The following is a 21,248-nucleotide window of genomic DNA, read 5'->3' as shown; positions in this document are numbered from 1 at the left end:
TAGCTCGTGACCTGTGTCCCTTTGCCCACACGGAGCTTTCCTGGAACATAAAAATAGGTATTATCCGAGGCTACCAAGCAAACCCCACTAGCCCTAATGACCGTGGCGAACTAATGAGGGCTAGACGACAGGTCTCAAACAAGAAGAAAGGTTAGCTCATGAATCATCAACTGCGGCGGGTCATGGGAAGGAAAACTATCTTAACTGAGTCGTTGCTTCTACAGATTATACAGTGTCTGGCCCACGGGCCTCGGGTAGGAGGTTAAACTGTTAATTCCATCATAATGACTGGGTCTCACCTCCCTGCTGCATTTCAAGCTCCTTAAAGTTGAGCTCGTCTCTTACACTTCCTGTATTATGGCATCTTAACACAGTGCTAGAACAGAAAGTTTATTCTCTTAAAATTCACTTCGTTATGTGATGGAAGTCCATTTAAAAACTGTTGAAGTTTTTAAATTAGTTCCTTTCGGTCACCAGTTCCGGGCTCGGAAAGTAAAGAAACTCAGCGTGGCTGGCGTTTTCCTACAAGTGGGGGCCCGAGACTGCGGAGGGTGTGAAGTGCTCACCAGCACCGAAGAAAGTAAGCAAAGAGAAGAAACGGTTCTCCCCACACCCCCAGTCCCATGCTGGGCCCAAACTCCAATTCCAACTGAGAAGATTCAATAAAGTAGGGATAAGCCAGCTTGCAGGGCGAGATAAAGAGATTCTATTACCCTTACCCCCAGGGCCCCTCGGTTCCAAGGGAGAGAAGAAGACGACAAAACTACGAGAGCAAAATCACCACAAAAGAGAGGACGTGAAGGAGGCAGAGAGAGACCAAGACTCGGGCAGTCTTGCCTCCACCAGCTAGGACTGCGGGGGACAGCTGCAGCCGGGGGGCGGGGGGGCGGGGGGGGGGTGTCTCTGTCGAGGTGTCATGGTGGGTGTCCATCTGGTTAGATACTTCCTAGCCAGGCCCGTGGTCACTGGTGGGGGCAGGGCAGCCCACCAGCCAGTGGCACTTGGCCCTGCACCTGGCGAACGCAGCCTGAGCTCCTCCCTTTCGCTGACAGTGGCAGCGACCGCGGAAGCTGGGCCCCTGGAGTCCCAGAGGAGCGTGATTGGGCAGGACTCTGAGGGTGACTCTGACAGACGGGCAGGAACATTCAAACAACGCTGCGAATACAGTGGAGGGAGGGGTGACGGACAAGGCGATCGCTCCTGTCTTCAGTGAGAATTTGTATCTTTCTCTTTAAACTGCTTTAACAACAGCTCTATTAGGGACGAGGTGTGTAAGCTGCAAAGTTTTATCTTACCCTCGCATTTTAATTTAAGTCAAGGTGGCTTCTAGTTCTACGCTGATGAGGCGCCATTCTCCAAAAAGGGGGAGGAGCCCTTGGCGCTAACAAGGTTGTCGGGGTGCTGTCCAGGGGTGACTCTAACCGCCTCCAGGCATAAGGGCCGCGCCATCAGAGGGCTGTAAGCGGGGAGGAAGAGGCCCGGTGACGGAGGGAGTCAGTGCAGCCACTCAGGGGCCTGGCACTGCACGAACCGTCTCACCAGGAGCTCCCCTTGGTGCGCGTTAGGAGTTAGGAAACCCCACCAGATCCGCCAAACCAGTGCAGGGGCTCTGACGTGGAAATCGTCCGCCTCTCTGTTCCCCTGCTCACCACCTGACCTCCCCACTACACTGGGCAAAAGGCAGCGAAGAGGATTTAGCCAACAACCCCGCACAGAGCCATTGAAGAGTTGACTCGGGAGCTCTCCCTGAAAGTTAACAAAATCCAAACGTATAGATGATATATTGGAGGCGACAACTCATATAACATATAAATAATCATTTTTCAAAAGTTCTTTGAAAGTGCAAAGTCTTCTTGTGGGAAAAGAAAAAAGATGGACAGACAGAAATGACCTAACAAGCTCCCAGACTTTCTTGCCACTGTTGCCGCGGCTCCGTTTTCGATGACCTGCAAGACATTTCTCTAGCTGTCCAGTCTCTTCTGGGCAAGACGTGCTGCCATGCTTCCAGAATGCTCTCCTTGGAATCTCATCTGAGAAGACTCAGCCCTCTCCTCAGTGACCTGGCTCCACACCCTGCAGAGAAACCCCACCTTCCGCTGCCCCAGAGCCTCACGCACGAGCCCTGCCCACTGGGGCCTGTCGCTCACTCCCTTCTGTCATTATAATATCTGCGTCTGTCTTGCCTTCCTCCTGGGGGCTCTGTCCATGCCCTTCCTGTGCTCCCGCCCCTAAAGGTCTGACATGTTTAACGGACACTTTAAATCTATGTATACATTATCTCGCATGTATCTTGCTTGTCCTGCACCTCTGACATCCCAGGGAGCACATGACTCACGGTGTCTCCGAACCTCGCCCTTCTCAGCCCTGACATAAGGAGATTAACTCTATCTGTATCCTGAGGACCTAATGAGACGATGCGCAGGAAACACGGAGCCATAGTCTTAGGTTGTCCTAGTGCTATTGTTGGTACGGTGTTACTATCTCCTAGAGCCATCTACAAAGATATTGTATGACATTGACATGGAATGGCAGGTAGAATGCATGGGGAGATGAGCTGCTGCACGGATCGCGAAAAGGAGCACGCTGCTTTGCGGTCCTCTCACGAATAAGCGCGCACACACACACACACACGTGGCAGGGAGAGGGCAGGCACCTCCAATTTCAGCTTCACGTCTTCTTTCGTCTTCGCAATGTTGTCCAGACTGGAGATGGCCGACTCCACTGCGCTGCAGTACTGCCCATAAATAACCAGCCTGGGAGGGAGGGAGACAGAGGGAGGCGGCGGTGGGACATGGAAGGGTGGGGAGGCCACAGTGCTGTCTCTCTGGGACCACCCATCCGCATCCCCTCCTGCCTAGGTCGCCCGGGGCAAAGTTCAGTCGCCCGAGCCTCAGCTTTGTCACTGCTTCGCAACACACGCCTCCCACGCAGCCACAGAACGAGGGTCACTGCTACGCACGGTATGAAAGAGTGGCTATTTTTATCTCTACATTTGAACGGGATTCATCCCACGTACATTTTTATAGCAGGTGTATCTTAAAACCTGGCTTAATGGCTGTCAATATTGAGTACCAATATATATAACACAGAACAAAATTTACAATTTCCGTGTAAATGTCTACTCGCTGTGTTTGACACCTGTAACTAACACAATATTGCGTGTCAACTATAAAGCTCTTATTAGAGATCAACTTTTTGCGGTTTGCTCACATTCAGCAAGTGCCGTTTCACACCACCGTTTTATCGCGGTCACCACTTCCGACTCCACTCGACACGCAGCCTCCCGCTCCTCCCCATCATCTGAGACAGGGAGCGAGGGCCCGGGCTGCCCTGGGCGCCAGACGAGCCGCCCACCCCGGGTTCCAAGCCCGCTGCAGAGCGGGTGTCTAACGAGGGCTACAGACACTTTGCAAAGAGACTGGGTAATCTGTTTCCTTAAGCTCTCCATTAGAAAAAAAACTACTAATAAGTTAATAAGTTCATCCCGTTGTTGATGCAAAGAAATGTATTAGCCACCTCTCAGTCCTAGGGCTTGGTTTAAAACTGTAAGCAAAATTCCTCATTCACATGAGTCGTTCAGAAGATTTTTTTTTCAAGCTTACAACTGACTTTAGCTGTGAATCTAATACTCTACAATAGAGAGTGCTAAAGTATTAGAGTTGGAAAAAGTAATAGGCACCAGCTAAACCACACCTTACGTTCCCAGATGGAGGAAGCTTAGAGAGTTACATGACTTCCTGAAACCTACAGGACTCAGGAGTTACGGGGCTGTGCCCTAACCATGATGGCTCAGTTGGTTGGCCATCACCCTGCAAAGCAAAAGGTCGTCGGTTCGATCCCTGGTCAGGACACATGCCTGGGTTGCGGGCCGGGACCAATCGATGTTTCTCTCCCTCTCTTTCTCCCTCCCTCCCCACTCTGTAAAAAGAAATAACTTTTTAAAGAGTTACGGGGCTATAAAAGGATCTACACAAACTTGGGGTGCAAAAGTCTGGATCCTTTTTGCTTTTCCCTTCTTTTTTTTTCCTGATATACACAAACAGCTCCGACTGCCACGCGGAGGTCAACTGCCCAAGTTCTCATCACTGCTCAGATGGTGCCGTAGTGAACCGTGGTGACACCTAGTCACGAGCAATGCTAACACTAACATTGTGTTAACGCTATGTTAACGCTATGATGAGAACGGATAGCCACAGACTTTAAAATTCAGAAGTTACCTTTCCTTGTAGTTAATGAAAATTTGATACAAATTCTGGTCGTTTTTGTTTGCAATGGAATCATGAATTTCTTGCATTAAGTTCCGATGAACTTTTACAAGTTCCTTAGAAAAGAAAACAAGCGTTAAAGCCAGTGAGAAATCCGAACCCACCCCCCCAAAAAGTCACCCCAAACCCAGAATCCCTTGTCGGTGCTAGACTCGAGGATATGCGGAATGCCCTCAGGACATAAACCTGCTTCCCGCCAGGAAAGACGGGAGGGAGAGGAGGGGGTGGAGGGGAAATGGGGGAGGTGGAGGAGGGGCAGGGGAGGGACCAGGGAGGGAGAGCGACAGGCCGTGTGTGTGGGAAACAGCAATTTCAGATCTGACTTGAAATGCCAATGTCCTATGGGAGATGGGAAATTATTTCACTAGTTATTAAAGGATAATTTATTCCTTGTAGAAAAATATGTACAGCTCACTCTCGTTTTGTAATAACTTTAAATTTTTAGATAAAATTACCCAAGTGCTTCATGTCTTAAGGACAAGATACGCGATGACCCGCAACCTCGGGACATGAAAATGCAGACCTGTGCTTTGGCCGGTTCGGGGTGTCCCGGTGCTCGGCTGACCACAATCAGGCTCAATTACTTGGAACCAGACAATTCGTGGCAGAAATGAGGAGCAAATAAATTGCAGTGGGCAGTTTATCAGAATAGCTCAGAAGTCAGGATTTCACCTTCTTTTTCTGATAAGCAAGTAATTTTCAGCCCGACAGTAAGTACATGTCACAGCCGGGAAAGGAGGACATTGGGATCAAGGGGCCAACGCCCTGCTGTCTGTCCCGGTGCCCAGGGGCACTCGGGAGGGCGCACAGGGACCGGGAACGTGGGGCCTGCCATTCTACCGAGGAGCATGGAAAGGCCGCAAGACTGACTGCACAACGGGCCGGCAGTGACAGTGGCCATGCTCAGGGCGTTCGAGAGCCCCCTCTTCCTAGGACGTACACTTTGTTTCATCCTAAACGTTCACTCGACACCCTGACCTTCTTTCCCTGCTACCCTACAAAGTGATGAGGATGTCTTCATTTGGACAAAATCAAGGACAAGATCAATGAGTCACCAGTACACCGACTGGTGCATGTCAACAGTGAACATAACGGAATCAAGATATAAGGGACCACTAGCCTCGGATGGGTAGCTCAGTTGGTTAGAGTGTCATCCTGATATGCCAGGGTTGCGGGTTCGATCTCTGGTCAGGGCACATACAAGAAGCTACCAGTGAGTGCATCGATAAATGGAGCAACAAATCAATGACTCTTTCTTTTTCTTTCTCTCTCTCTCTCTCTCAAATCAATAAATAAAATTTTTAAAATAGCTACAAGTAAGCCTATATGTAAAAGCTCACATATTATCTATAAAAAGCCATATATTAAAACCAAAGCCAGTGCTAGAAGTCTAAGAACTTGAGTCTCGCCTAGCACGACCTCAGTTGGCATAGCATCTGGCTGGCTTCGATGCTTCCAAGGAAATATTCTTTTAGGACTGTAAGATAATTGGAAGGTGCTCTGAAACTGGGAATGCTTATATAAACCTAAAAAAAGTTCCTCGCAGATGACCGTTAAAGGGGCTGTGGAACCCTAAGGAAGCAGGGCACTTCAGAAGTGGGAGTTAAGGCTGGTGCGAACGCAAGCAGAAAAGAGACCCCAGGACAGCGGAGGACGGAAGGAAGCAGAGGAGACAGGAGTCACGACAGTGTTCACACGAGGGGTCAAGGGGCTGGAGGAGTGCAGGGCAGTGCGCGGGGCAGGAGGGGACCCTCCCAAGAAAGACCAGAACCCCTATTTAACTGAGATGCCTCGTCATGACAAGCCCTTAAGACACATACATGAATCGTAGCCACACGTCTTCTGCAGGTGTTTTGAGTGACTTCTGGTGAAAGATTGGACCTACCCATTATTTCTCAAGAAAACAGCTATAAGAACTCAGGAGGCAGAACACAGAGTGGAAATTCTTCGAGAACACAGGAGAATGCTACAGGGATTTGGAGCCCGATGAGGATTTTACGGAAGCGCAGCGGTTGTAGCCGGCGGGGTTTTACTCACAGGAATGTTGATGAAGACAGAGTCGAACTCTGCCGCTGTCAGGAACCGTTTCAGTGGGGCCATGAAATACTGCGGGCGGAGAGAGGAGGGAGAGTTAGGCGCAACGCACGCTCGCCGAGACGATGGGGTGCTACCCACAAACAGTCAATATTTATTGAAAGTCCGTTGTTTATCAGTATTACAAATACCCAAGGAAAAGCAGACACTATATTTTCTCTATCTTATAGATTTTATACTTGAACAGAAATAGAAAGACCTAAATAAATACAAGTTAATATATTTAAAGCATAAAATACTTTGGGTTGTGAGCACACAGTGGAATGGACACATAACGTATTATAAAATTGTACAACTGAAACTTATATAATGTTATTAACCAATAACCAATGTTATTACCCCAATAACTTTAACTTAAAAATAATAATAAATAAATAACATTAAATGTTTAGATAATACATGCTTCCAAAAGAAAAAAAAAGAGAAATTACCACTGGATTGACAAAAAATGGCAACATGTTGAAGAAATCTTCGAGGACAGGTGCAAAATATCCCCCAAATGTTTTGTGGAAAGCCTACATCCCTGGGATCAATAATCTGCTTTTGCAATTTATGGCTCACCCCCCTCACGCCTTGAGAATTGGCTTCCTGGTCTACCGTCTCTCTCTCCTCATTACTCCTCCCATCTGCTTCCTTGGCAACCTCGGCGTCTGCAGAGATGACCCTCCGAACAGCCTGGCCTCCAGTCCCTTGTCCTGCAGTAACCGTGTGCCCCATCCTCGCTCAGCTTCCTACTCTTGTGGTCGTAGCTCAAGACCTCCTCTTATCAACAACGGCAAACGCTCCATAGCATTAATTTCCAGCAGTCAACTCTCCGACTGCTACCTCCTGCCTTTGTCACTCATTCCTTCAAAGACTCCTCCGGCCCCACTGGGTCTACAGTCCCTGACTGTCCCATATCTCTGGGGTCCTCACTTCCCTCCTTATCCAACTGACATTCCATTAAGCATGATCAACATCAGTCCCCTGCACATCCCTTACCCTTACCCTTGCTTCTTCCACTGTACTTTTCTGGCGAAAGAAAAAGCCTGGCTTAAATCTACCTTGCCACCTATGCTGTGCCTGGACCAAAGAAGCTAACCATGAACTATGTCGAGAGTCTAATTTTAAATATAGTCACAAAATTCAGTTGGATCCGTAATGCTACATAATCCCACTAACTTTCCCTCGTCAAGGTTACTCTCTCTTTCTCCTAAACAACGCTTCCACACCTTCATCCCTTTTTCTCATGTTCCAAACCTTGCTGCTGGTTCTCATGTCCCTACCCTCTAATGTGGAAGTCATCAGAAGTGCCTCCAAAATCTTCTCCGCCGACACTCATTCCCGAGGCGCTCTCATCTAGCCCTGTGGCCTTAGACGCCACTGCGTGACAATGGCCTGATCTCTAGGTCCGTCGGACCTTTCCACTCAGTGCCAGACTCACTAACTTCCTCCTCAACGCGGCTCCTTGGAAGCGAATGGCAGTGTGAATTTAGCATGGCTCAACAGGCTCAGGATTGCTGGACCCGTCCTTCCCCGTCTCGGTCACCATTTTCACCATTCACACAGTTGCTCGTGCTAAAAACCTAGCATTCTTTTTTTTTTAATGTTTACACTGATCAAGAGAGAGAAATAGATCATTTGTCGTTCCACTCATTTATGCATTCATTGGTTAATTCTTGTATGTGCCCTGACTGGGGATCGAACATGCCACCTTGGCATACAGGGATGACGCTCTAACCCACTGAGCTGCCGAGCCACCCAGTCAAGGCAAAACCTAGCCTTCTTGATTACACTCTTTCCCACACATCCTTCACCTAATTTACCACCAAATCCACGTGGCTCTATTTTCAAAGCTTACTCAGAGTCTGACCACCCCTCACCACCTCTACCAATACCACATTTTCTATCGACTTGATTTCTACAATAGGCTCCTGACTTTTCTCCCAGCTTCCACCCTTGCCTGGTGAGGTTCGGAATGCGCCGTTACAAACTCACATCATGATGTCACTCCCGCCGCTCCACACACCCGGGCTCTGGGCCGGACGCTCCATGGGGCCCGGCAGCCCCCGCCCCCACCCCCCCACCCCCACCCCCACCACCACCCTCCGAGCTCACTCCCTGCTCCCTGCACGCCTTCTGCGTCAGCCAGTGGGCCATCTGCCACTGCTCCGTGATGCACACCGAACACTGTCCCACCTACAGGCCCTCCTCCCAGAACCGTCATCTCTGAGAGATCCTCGCGGCTCACTCGCTTGAGTCCCTCAGCCGCTGGCTTAAACATGGCCTTACCGTAGAAACCTCCCGTTACCACCTGATGGAAAGTAATACCAGTCCTCCCCTTCCCTCACTGTCCCCTTCCTCCGCCTTCCTCTCCTCAGAGGGTGTATTACCACCCGGCATACTTACTTGCTTAAATTATAAACCCTTCACAACAGAGAACCGGAGTTCTACGGTGTTCACTGCTACCTTCCCAGGCCCTAGGGTCAGTGCCATTCAGACACTAAAATCAGCAAGGAAACAGTTGCGGGGCGGTGAAATCTGCTCTAAGGTCTATGAAGCCAAAGTTCCGCGGAAAGTCAGAACACACGCACGGCAGGACGCTGAGCCTCACACATTAAACCACAGGAGGCAGCACCGGGCCGTCGAGAGTGAGACCGAGTCATCGACACTCACCTTTTCTATGGACTCCAACGTCTCCGTGTATTTTTCTTCTGTCTGCTTGATTTCTGTCAGGCAGCAACTCCGTATGTCATTTTCTGGAGATTTCTGCAATTCAGATGATCAAATTGTAGTTAGTTAATCAAACTCGTGTGTTAATCTTGCTGGCAGTAACTAGAAGGAGATCAAAATTATTGCTGATTTTCCTAAGGTTTCTACTCCTAATCAAACACGTGACCAACCCCCTTTTCTCTCTGGCAGGAAGGGGTGGGGTAGGTGGAGGTGGGCAAAGCAGGGGAGATGCAGGCAGCAGGAGACCGTGCTGGGCTGGCGGGCGCACAGTGCGGTGTGCGGATGGTGTATTATCGGGCTGTGCACTTGAACCCCACATGGTTTTGCGAACCAACGTCACCCCAATAAATTCAATAAAAAAATAAAATAAAGAAAAAAGATTGTATGGTAAAAGAAAAAAATAACCGAAAGACCAGTATAGTTATAACTACATATACCCATGACTTGTATTGCATTTGGGGCCAGAGAAATGTGGCATCTTACAGGTGGAAACCACCGTGGCGAACCTCTGCTCTAATCCTGTCACTTTGCTAGTCAGGAAACCAAGAACCATACCTTCAGAGAATTGCGAGATTGTATCGTTTTGAGAGAAAGTCTTTCTTAGGAAGCAGACAAATACTCTTTAAATGTGATGTAGCATCAAATACACACACAACGAGCAGAGGCAAGAAAGGAAACACTATCCCAGTAGAAGTTACATAAGTAATTATATCGAGCCTTTCAAACAATCCCTTCCCCAGTGAAAAAACACCCAGAGTAACTCAGAAAGCAAGGCAAGTGCGAGGCCTACGGGCTGGTGCGCCTCCTCCGCCTTCATCAGGTCCTCGTAGACTTCGCCGCCTTCATCCTCCCCGTACACGCAGTCGTAGAAGCCCTCTTCGTCATCCACGTGCGTTTCGCTGGAACAGAGGGCGCAACGGAAGGGCCATTGTCTATTAGGAAAGGCAACAGCTAGAAGCAGCTTACCGGATCCTCGTAGGAAACCCAGAGAGAAGATAAAATGGAACCAGTGGCAAGAGCCAAGGGCTTCCCTCACAGCTCCGTCCCTTCCTACCAGGAAGTTTCTGTGACCCTGTAAATACTCCCTCTCCCCTCTGCCTGCGCCCCCATCCAGCCAAAAGAAGCCTCATCTCGCTGAAGTCCTGCTTTTGACTATTTCCCATGAGAGGGGAGGAACATTACGAATAAATTCTCACAGACTTTTCTCTAAGAATTGTAGGAGCCACACACACACACACACACACACACCCAGAGGTTGGGCTGGAACAGCCTGGGATCCCTTATTCCATCCCATACAAAAGCTGTCTCTGTGGCCAACAGTTCGGTCAATAACTTGTGATCTGCGTACAATAAAGCAGCGGGGAAGGAGGGCTGAGCTGCGATTCTTCACGTGGTCAGTAAATCTGCATTTGTTTTCCCGTGTCCAGGCCACCTGCACACGGGCGTGGCTGGCCCCGATCACCAAACCGGGAGACGACAGAAAGCTACCGATGCAGCCATCCCGTGTGCCCCGCACCCGCCCCGCGTCTGCTCCCCTCCGCGCAAGGCGACAGGATTCCCTCCGCAGTGAGGGGCAGGCCCGTGTTGGTTCCCAGGGCTTCCCTTCGGGCGAGTCACCCCCAGAAGTCAGAGTTCAGTACATGAGCCCACAGAGGTCACAATAAAGCTAAGACTGGACACCAAGCTGCCAGAGCCAACTCAGAAGCCAGCATCTGCATGACGAACATCGCCACTGGACCAAAAGACCATCAGAGGGGCAGCCGGCGTGGACTGCACCCCGCGGCACGAGCTGGTGTCTCAGAGCGGCCACTCCAGGAGCCCGCACCTGCTCCAAACTGAGCTAGGAATGCGTCCTCACCAGAGTCATCTGACATCCACAGAACAGGAGGTGGGAAGACTATAAAAATTAGCGGGAAGAAGTGACAGCTGGTGGGGTGTAAGAAGGCACGTCATCACAGCACTAAAAATGATACATTCCTCCCAATACTGCAACAAATTTGATTAGGTGGCCAGCAATCCTACAGGCCCTTTAGGAAGAGGGTAGCCAGTTCAATGAGACAATTGGCAACTATCTAGCTTAAGATTAGTGGAGATTTGAAGAAGAGAAAAGAAGCTATTCTTAGCACACCTTCAACATATATGACTCCAAGGACCACCCGAATGCCACCTGCCCGGGCCCCGGTGGCTCCGTCAGCCCGCTGCTCCCCCGCCCTCCCACGGACAGTCCTCCGAGAGGCGGGCGGGGCGGCTTCTGGGAGCCAGGGCAGCGTGAGTACGAGCCTCCGCTCTGGAATGAGGACTGTCTGGTTCAAGTCCAAAGACTACTGTTTACTAGTGACATGACCTTCAGCGAGTTACTTAGGTTTTCAAGATTCAGTGCATAAATGGTGATGGTACTAGTAACAACCTCATCACGCAGAATCACCGGAGATCGTGCATGGGTCAAGGTCAGCAGAAATGGCACGTCGTCAGCTCCATGGGCTTGAGGAGCCCTGACCAGAAGCATGATGCCTGGCAAACAGGAGATGCTTAAGGCAGCTTTGGCTTATTTGTTCCGAAAACAAATATCCACCGCGGACCTACTACACACCAGACACTGAAGTTCAAGGAAGGCAGCCAAGAACAAGGTCAAGTCCCCGCCCTCAGCCGGTTGGCCCAATGAGGAGACGGACAACAAGTGAAGCGAACAGAGACTGTGTCAGGCAGCGGCGAGAGCCGTGAAAACACAGAGCAGGGGCTGCGCGGTGGCAGTTTCAGACGGGGGAGCCGGGAAGGCCTCGCTGCAGAGGGACGTCTGAGCAAAGACTTCGATGGCCAGGGGTCTGCCCCGCGGGCAGAAGGAACAGCCAGGGCCAAGGTCCTGGAGCAAGACAGCTCAGTGTGCCGGTGCGCGGGGTGGGAAAACGGGCAAAGCTGCACAGGATCTGAACCCCCCTGGGAGCCCAACCCCCTTCAGGCCACAGCTCTCACAAACACGCCCGGTCTCGGTCATCAGGTCCCTGAGGGGTGGGTGAGGAGCGTGCTCTATATTCATTTATCGCCCGCACGAGGCACTCCACCAACAGAAGGTGACCGGCCGCCAGGTCCTTTGCCCTCTCCTGACTATGAAATAGTAAAGCCCAAACAGGGTCTCTGCTCAGACAAACGCCATCTAGTGAGGCATCCCCGAATAACTCCTGCGCACACTGACCTCGCCCGTCCCTGACCTGCAGAGCACGCACCAGCTGTCCTAAGACTGCAGGGGCGGAGGCCACTCTCTGTTGCATGGTTCCTCAGTTGTCTGATTGCACTGTTCTCTGCGACCTCTCCCTGCCTTTGGGAGACTCAGAACTTCACAGCACGGCCGGGTGTCTCTTTACTCGCCCCGGAGACTCGCGCTCCGCAGGCCCCCGGACGGCAACCACAAGCCAGTGGGAGTGCATTTTCTTGTGCCCCTTTCCACCGAGAGTTTGAGGTTGACTCTTATGAACCTTAATCATTAAGCCACCCCCTGCCCCCCCACGGAGCTGTTTTAGCACCCACAGTCGCCATCCACAGAGGATGCAAAAACGTTGCCAGAAATGCCCAACATACTCAATTAAGTCAGGCAGGGCTTTGTAGATGTCCTCATCATTGACGATTTCCTCCGTCGGGAAGGGCCTACAAGGGGGGGGGGAGAAAAACAAGAGTGAAAAGCAACTTCCGGGAGGGGCATCGACCTCTCATGAAAGGTGTCACCCTGTCTGCCACCACCAGCGTGGTGGGGCCAGTCACCGTGTCTGACGCCGCACCTGTCCCCCAGGGAGGCCATGGCACCTGCGGTCCCCGCCACCGGCAGCGCTTCTGCAAGTCAGCGCAGCCCTCTGAGCGCCCAGGGGGGCCTGCCGTGTGCCCGGCTGACGCCCACCAGCCACAGCTCTGCAGCCCCACCTCACGGCCCCCCTGCAGCTGCCCTTCCGCAGCTCAGGCCTCGCCTGGGACACCAGCTCTTTCCCCTGCAGATTCTGCTCTGGCGGGCAAGTAACTGGGCGGCCGTCGCCCTTGAGAAACACTTGGTAACAACCTAACAGTGAAATGATTAGGGGACAAACATGCCATACATATACATGATTGCTGACATATATATAATTGCTGACATATGTATGTGATTGCTGACATGCATATGATTACTGACATACATGATTGCTGACATATATATATGATTACTGACATGCATACAATCGCTGACATATATATATGATTGCTGACTCTGATACATTTTCTTTACTTAGACTTTCAGGTATTTAAGTCATACATTGTTTTCATTTTCGATTATTGGATACAAGAGTCAGTGGGACCTCAGGGAGAGCAGGGGGTTTTCTCTGTCCCCTGGCCAAAGAAAATCACTTTAATTGATCCCTGTTTTTAGCCACAGGCTGCCTGGTGTGCCTCGTGCTTCTGTGATACTTTTTATGACACTCACATAATGCTGTAAATTGTATCCAAAAACATCACAGTAATTATACTACAGTGCCAAAGTTTTACTCTTTTTTACATGCAGTCAGCATGTCATATTTTATAACAACAAGAGGACCCATCAAAATAACAAGCACTGGGTAATTATGAGATAATAGTATTTAATATGAAAAGCAGATTTTTTCACCTTGGTTTATGGATTAATATTTAAGGCATTTGAGAATCCACATTTTTCCAAGTAAAACATGTCAGTAATGCCAAAGTTTCAAAAGCTTTTTAAAAATAAATTCAGACCCTTATACCAGTACAAGTCCACTGCTGGAAATTTTGAAAATATAGATAAGAATGATTAAAAAGGAAAAAATTCTTCTGATGTCTATCCTTTCAGAATCAAAAAATACATTAATACAGAAAATTAGAGTCGTGCTATTTCAGAATGTGCTGTTTACATGTAACAACATAGCACATGTACTGACATGGAAAGAAAGCATGTACGGAAGAGCAAATTACAAGGTGTTGAACACTTATCCCGCCTACACTTATCTACTTACCTACTACTTATCTACTACTTCTGTAGAAGGCTGCGAGGAAGTTTGTACCTGCTCAGCGAGTCTCGAATGTGTACGGGGCACTTACACAAAGCTCGTATACCAGGTCGTCTGCGTGAATGAGATGCAGTCCTCAGGCGTGGCGTGATTTGCCAAAAGTAACTGTTCAACAAGCAATCGTTACATTGAACATGAACCACAGAGAAAGAAGCTTACCTGATCCCTGTGGCCAATGCTATCGGTGTTCGAGAAAGTCGCGACAATGTTTCTATCACCTGGGGAAAGAAGGACGTGTTCATTGAACGTGTATTTCAGAAAAGATAAGTTTTCCCCTCCAAACAGTACCTAAACAATCTAATATTATCAAAGGCAGCAGAAATGTAAATTTGCAGGTGCCGAAAGGGTGCAGAACGGGAAGAGCTGTGCCTGGACGGTACAAACACCTGGGCTATAGTCTCGTGCCTTCGTTTAACTTTCTGACTCTAAGATTACCGGCCCATCTGGTTTGCAACTTCCCTGTCAGTAAAACAAGGGGTTAGACGGGTAACCCTCAAGGTCTTGTATCTCTGCTTGCACAGAATCTCAAAAATCCTATAAAGCTGGACTGTTCAAAACAGTAGCCACAACCATACAAGGCTACTTAAATTTAGGACAATTAAAATTTTAAACACAAAATTCCCAGTTTCTACTGGCCACACTTCAAGTGCTCAATAGCCACACAGACATCCATCATCACCATCATCACAGGAAGCTCCACTGGACAGCAAAGTGATTTAGCGTGGGGGCTCTTGAACCACATTGCATGGGTTCAAATCCTGCCCTTACCACTTACTAGCCAAATAACGTTGGACAAACTACTTCTCTGGGCTTCAGTTTTTTTCATCTGAATACAGCATACAGTAACAGTTATTAATAATCATTGGATTATTGTAAGGATTAAGAAAATAACACACATAAAATATTTAAATGGTAGCTATTCTTGAACATCTCCAACCTTATGAAAATTACCTTATTCTAATTCTGAGTGTTTTCAGGAAAAAGAGTTTCTTAAATTAGCATTGCTTATCCGTGCCTGTTTCAAGGGCTCCTTAGGAAGAGGCACCCGGCCGTGGCGGCAGCATTAGTACCTTACACTTTGACCCTCCCCCCACTCATACCTAACAGCATCTCTTTGAAAGACTTAGGGAGAAATCATGTGTACTTTTCACATTACAAAAATAAACCAAAATGAAGAAAAGAGCACTGTACAATGATGGGGAAATGATAATGCCCACCCAATGCTTCACTGAACAAAGGTGAACTTTTGTTATCATAAAAAATTAAATTAGTGTTACGTCCAAATGAAATTTAATTGAAAGCCTTTATGCAATTTCTTCCTGGCCGAAGCTTGTTCGACGTTAGATGTAAAAGCAAGACAGAACCACCCAGGTAGAACTTGATACCAGTTCACTTCCCATAATAAAGATAGAGCAACTTCGGGGGGTCCACAGATTCAGAAGGTCACAAATAAACAAATAATAAGGGCATCAAAATAAACTGATTCAAGATAAAAATATATCATTTGCTAAAATCCCACAGTTATGCATCCCTGAGTGAAAAGTGTAGCTTTGGGAAGGTTCTGGAATAATCTGCAGAGCGACACTGAGACTCCTGCATCACCGTGTTGTTGGGTCTTTGCACCAGCCTCACGCTGCTGTGGCGCCGCGTTGCAGCCGGGGGTGGATTCTGCCCCTGACCCTGCTGGACACCCACCACTCGACCCAAGAAAATAGTACCGCCGTGTATTTTACTGCTGCCATTATTTACTTGAACAGAAATGTATTTCATTCCTTGGGGAGACTTTCTATAACAATGGTCAGCTCCTGCAAGATAAGAAGGCCTCTCCTGTTCCTGTTGCTACCAATAACCAGAACTACTCACAACCTGCCCCCCTCCCCAAGCTCCGCCACAAAAGGCTCTAGTTTGATTGTTTTCACACATTCATCCACCAGGTGGAGCCAGACGATAGGGCTCTATTACTGTCCTCCTGCCTCCAGGGGGCTCATAAAGTACAAACTTTCTGAAAACCGAGGAGCTGAACCCCGCTCCTGTTATTTCTTCAAAGGGAGTATGCATCACCCTGTAGCCGTCGTCAGAAGAGCGAAGACACAGATCCAGGGCGGAGGAGGGCGGGAAGGCGACACACAGCATCTCTCGGAGCAGCTCTCTCTGAGGACGACGACCCCTCGGTCCTCCGTCCATCCGATCGCACGTGGAGCCCACCTGTTCTCTCTGAGGTGACCCCAGGCAAATGGGGGCTGTTCAGTCCATGTGCTGTTTTCAGAACGGTGGGTAGTCCGTGACGATGGAGCCATCGGACTTGGGAGAGACCAGTACACCACAAATCAGGGCCAGCCACCCCCCCGCCGCCGGGTCCCCTGTTGCGGGGACCGACCTGCCACCAGAAACGCCCACTCAGGAATATTCACGGAAGAAAATATCCCCCAAGACAGTAGGAAGGCTGTTTCCCTGAAATGCATTCATTTCTAAATTTATCTCAAAATTAGATGGAAGTATGGACTTCACGCCCAGAAAGGCGGGTAACTGGTCACAGTATTTGCCAGGTTATAGGCCAACAGCCCACAACTACCCACCCCGCATCACAGATTTTCCTTCTTTGCCTGCGTCCACCCCTGGCTGGGCGAGAACCATGGCATCTGTGAAGAGATGACAGCGGTCCTGGGTGACGCACAGGAGAGCTAGTGCGGGGGGAAGGAGGGGGTGGGCAGGGGGCTCTCTGCCTTAGAAAGGTGCATGGGACCCAGACACCATGAAGGGTCATGGGAAACGCTCGGGAAGGAAGACAGCAGGGTCAAAACTGCCTTTGTAGAAGGTCACTCGGCAAAGCAAAGGGCAGCCTTGGCGGGAGGACCCGGGGTACAGCCCAGGCATCAGGAGACACACAGGAGGGTGCTGCCAGTTGTCCGGGTGGGAAACAGGAAGTCTGGGCTGAGGGGGCGGGCGGAGAGAGAGGGGCGACAGGTGAGCAGTGTTGAGTACAGTGGCTGGGCCCTGCGGAAGGGAGGAGAACCCGGGACAACCTGGCGAGTGATGAAAGCAGGGGAGGTGGCCAGCTCCCCGCCGCCACCCACCGGGAATCCTCCAGGTCCCTCCGGCTGGGAGCCCTCCGCCCCTCCGTGCCCCTCCTGGCGGCTGCCCAGGTACATCCTGAACTTACCAGCCGTCCCTCCTCCAGAGCCCTAACCTCTCCGCCCGTCTCCCGCCTGCAGTCTGGGCCGCCTCTGTGTCCCCGGAGGGCCCTGCACATCACTCTGCCCCGGCCCCTGGCCCCTTCCGTTTGCACGGACTTGCGGTTATCTCGACAAGATGAACCATCACAGTAACACACAGGAGTTGTCCCCACACCCCCCACTCCCCCCTTCCGCCTACAGACGGCCAGAGCTGAGAACCGCAGGTGACCCTGGCAGAGTTTTTTTTTCTTTTTCTTTACATGTATTATTTTAGCTAACGTGTTCCTATTACACAGATTTTTCTATGACATGCTTGTTTTCATTTAACAATAGGTCACAGACAGCTGTGTCAACACGTACAGATGTATTTTGTTCATTTTAATGTATAACCTGTAACGCATACGACACAACAAGTCAGCCATTCTCCTGCCAACGAGCTTTTTCAACGTTCCGCTCCTAGAACGACGGTGTTAATCACCACCCTCACCACAGGGCTGCTCGGTCGTCTGCAGGTATTTGCACAGGAAAGGCGCTGAGATGGGATGATTAGATCCAAAGGTGTGACCACCGCCCTTCCAATGTCTATGTCCCTGAGGAGTCTGTATGAACACAGCAAGGCTTTCTGATGACCTGCTGGTCTGTCTGTCCTTCCCCACGTGACAATGGAAAACCCCTTACGGGCAGGGATGTCAAGTTGCTTCTTCACTGTCCTAGCCCCTTCCCCGAGCTCAAGGCCAGGCTCATAGCCACCACCTCACACACAAATATCTGTGGCTCACACAAAGGAGTGACTGACAGTTGCCTCGCAAAAACTGTCGTGAGGATCAGGAGCTGCCGTGTGAAGATACGGGGAGGGCTCGGCCTGGCCCCAGTGGGGGCTGAACGGGTCACTGAAGACGGCCATTGCACACATTAAATGGGAAGTCTGAGGAAGAGTTGCCTGTCTCTGCAAATCCAAAGATAACGTAGTGGCAAGACTCTCCCCCGTTACATGTTTCCACCCTGATGATGATTTTTATTTTATTTTATTTTATCTCCGTTTTATTTTTGCCCTCCCCGTCAGTTTGAAAGCCATGAAAGACGTTTTCTGAAACACAACGGCGACATTGTCCACGAAGATCAAGGCCGCCCGTCTCAGCCACGCTCTTCGTGAGACCTGCTGGCAGCTTCTCGCCCTGCGCGCACGCAGCACCCCAGTGCTGTGGGTGTGCTGTGTAGTCAACACCAGCCAGCCAGCCGGCCGGCCGTGCAGAAGCCGCCTGTTGTCGCTCCTGCCAAGGTGTGGAGCGAGGGGAGCCAGGGCCAGGGGGAGGAACTGGAGGGAACCAGGGGACCCGCCCGAAACTGCTGGCTCGCTGTGGGTGTGTCTCCTCAGTCCTCCGCCCTGGAGGTGCACCTGGTCTCCCTAACCCCCTGGGAAGGCTCCTAAACAGGGAGCTGGACTGCGTAGGAGTTCCCTGTAAGGCTCGCTTCCCCAGGAACGCCTCAGGGGGCCACCAGCTTGAGCCCCAAGTTCAAGTCCAGCGTAGCCGTTCAAGGCGGGTCTGCAGCACTGAAGCCCCAGAGCCGGAGGTGACCGTCTAGCAGGTGCCGCTGGGACAAGGACCCGGCACCACAGACCCACAGGCTCAGGGCAGGTGCCCCACGTGGCTGTGGAGGAGAAGCCCAGGCCCCAGAGGATATACGTGGTAGGGTGTGGGCCCAGGGCGCTGGGCTGAGTAATTTGGGCAGAAGGATCGGCCTGCAGACTAGGTCAGGGGCAACCCAGAGGCGGCCCAGAGACCCGGGAGCACCCCAGGCACCCCCACACCAGATTGCTTCTCTGACACTGAGGCCCGGTTCTAAACCCAGCCAGACGGCGAGTGCCAGACCGACGACGCACTTCACCTTGACCTCTCCCAGGAAACCCGCAGAACTCGTTCTCTCCGTTCTCTCCGCAACCCAGACCCCACCGAGGGAATCACCCCCCGGGGCCCACGCAGCTGCGGGCCCCTTCTACACGCACTGTAGATCTTCCCTGAAACGCCCGGCTCCCGCCCTGAACGCTGGAGGACGCTGCTGAACCGCATCCCCGCACCCCTCCCGGGGCCACGCCCAGCGCAGGCAGAGGCGGCAAACAAAACGCTACTTCTGCATCGAGGGGCCACGAACCGCGGGAAGTGGCCTTCCACTGCTCCGAGGCAGGCTGTCCGTGCAGGTGAAGAGGGGCCGAGCCACAGTGCGAGCAGGCCCTGGTGACAGTCCTGAATGCAAGTGCTGCTCTATACGTCTCACTTCTGAGGCTCAAAAGTAAAGCTCTACAGGGAACACCGGCGTGCTTTCGGCAACGTTATACACGAGACCGGTTAAGAGTGCAAGCTGGAGACCCGGCTGTGCTGGGTTCAAGTCCCAGCTCTGCCTCTCACCCGCTGGTGTAAGCAGATGTTCTGTGCCTGGTTTTCCCGACCTATAAAATGAAGATAAAATCACCATCTTTCACCCAAGTTTCTGGGGAAGCTAGATTAAGGCGAGATAGGATGGATGGATGGATGGATGGATGGATGGATGGATAGATACAACAGATAGATGAATCTGTATATATTAAATGCATACATGAATGTTCCACACTTCTGCTACTTCCTAATGTTGTCACCGTCACCATCAAAAGTGAAATTACATGTGTTTCCTCCTCTCGAAAACCTCCCGATCTACTGGGAAAGACCAGGGGGCAGTGAGTGAAAACCCAGACCTAGTATTGCACAGCCCGTCCCCCGCCCAGAGGAGAGAGCACAGCCAACCGTCCCCCTCCGCCTGAGGGACCTGAGGGGTCGGTGCTGGGGGGGGTGGGCGGAGGGGGGTGCCGGAGTAACGGGACCGGGTGTCTGTGGAACTGCATCCGATGCCTGGTCTCGTCCCTCACCCTGCTTTTCTGCTTCACAGCCTTCACGGGGGCTCACGCCTGACCACCACGCATGAAGTCTGCCTTCCCACCGAAATCACAGTGGATTTCGTTCGCTTTTTGAAATTCTCTTTCAACTTTAAGAAAATTTAAATTTCAGGGAAAAAGCTGAAGATTTACTTCCCGTTTTAGCTTTGCATTTCATCTTGAGATGCCCTTCTCCCCTCCGTTCCGAGTGCCCGATGCTCGCTCCGGGAGTGACTGGGGCTGCGGGGGCGGAGCAGCTACTTCCGAGGCCGTGTAACTGACGGTCCCCGCTACTGCAGAGCTCCGCTGCCCGTGCGCCCTTGCAGCCCCGGAAGGCTTCTTTTGCTGGAACTCAGGTATTTTGCAACGAGCAAGGAGGACTCTTCAGTCACTGCTTCCTCTGAGTGTGTGCGGTTGATCCGGGCTCATCTGAATGGCCTTGAGGGTATCTAGTGTTCACCAAGAACTGGCACAGGGGGATGGTCTCCCCTGAATGGCTGTAGAGAGGCAGCTCAGTCCCAATGGGCGAAACGACCCCCTGGGGACGTGCGGTGCCACGCCCTGATGCCCCTGGTCCCGAGTCCGTTCTCGGACAGTCTTCCATCTGACATTCTCTTTCAGCTTAGCCGCCAATGGAGATTTTGCCAGGAAAATAGGCACAGTTTCCTTATAAGACAAAAAGCAAGGGGCAGGGGCGGGGGGGGGAGAGTCACTAGCCCTGGCTGGGTGGCTCAGTTGGTTGGAGCATCACCCCGTACCTAGGTTGTCAGGGCGCACGCCTGGGCAGTGGGTTTGGTCCCCTCCCCCTGCTGGGGTGCATACGGGAGGCAACCGATCAATGTTTCTCCCTCACATCAATGTGTGTGTGTCTCTCTCTAAAATCAATAAACATATCCTCAGGTGAAGATTTAAAGACAAAAAGAAGAGAGAGTTCTTCAAGCTCAAAACGCTCGCCTCAGAGGTGTTTGGGAGCCGGCAGCCCCCTCTACAGAAGCTGTGTCTCAGCCACGCCTTCCAGCCGACCTTCGAAAACAGACTCCGGCCAGGACGTGGACCTGGG

At 51.1% G+C, this 21,248-nt stretch overlaps 1 protein-coding gene across 3 annotated transcripts in view; it reads right to left on the bottom strand.

Moving 5' to 3' along the window:
- VAV3 (vav guanine nucleotide exchange factor 3) overlaps window positions 1–21,248 on the bottom strand; it is a 263,079-nt gene that overhangs the window by 135,944 nt on the left and 105,887 nt on the right. For 2 of the 3 annotated variants that reach the window (XM_045816668.1, XM_045816669.1), the window contains exons 3-9: window positions 14,270–14,328; window positions 12,645–12,710; window positions 9,862–9,970; window positions 9,015–9,107; window positions 6,303–6,371; window positions 4,218–4,321; window positions 2,654–2,753 (exon numbers count right to left, since the gene is read on the bottom strand). In XM_045816668.1, the coding sequence (XP_045672624.1) occupies window positions 2,654–2,753; window positions 4,218–4,321; window positions 6,303–6,371; window positions 9,015–9,107; window positions 9,862–9,970; window positions 12,645–12,710; window positions 14,270–14,328 (600 nt within the window). Of the gene's footprint in view, window positions 1–2,653; window positions 2,754–4,217; window positions 4,322–6,302; window positions 6,372–9,014; window positions 9,108–9,861; window positions 9,971–12,644; window positions 12,711–14,269; window positions 14,329–16,171; window positions 16,412–17,270; window positions 17,313–21,248 lie in introns of those variants that run through there. The other variant, XM_045816670.1, reaches the window with a different exon arrangement.

The sequence above is a fragment of the Phyllostomus hastatus genome, unplaced genomic scaffold (assembly GCF_019186645.2).
Source record: "Phyllostomus hastatus isolate PE091 unplaced genomic scaffold, TTU_PhHast_1.1 phas_scaffold_216, whole genome shotgun sequence".
Lineage (NCBI taxonomy): Eukaryota > Metazoa > Chordata > Mammalia > Chiroptera > Phyllostomidae > Phyllostomus > Phyllostomus hastatus.
The sequence above is the reverse complement of the archived record's forward strand: the minus strand, read 5'-3'. Positions and strand labels throughout refer to the sequence as shown.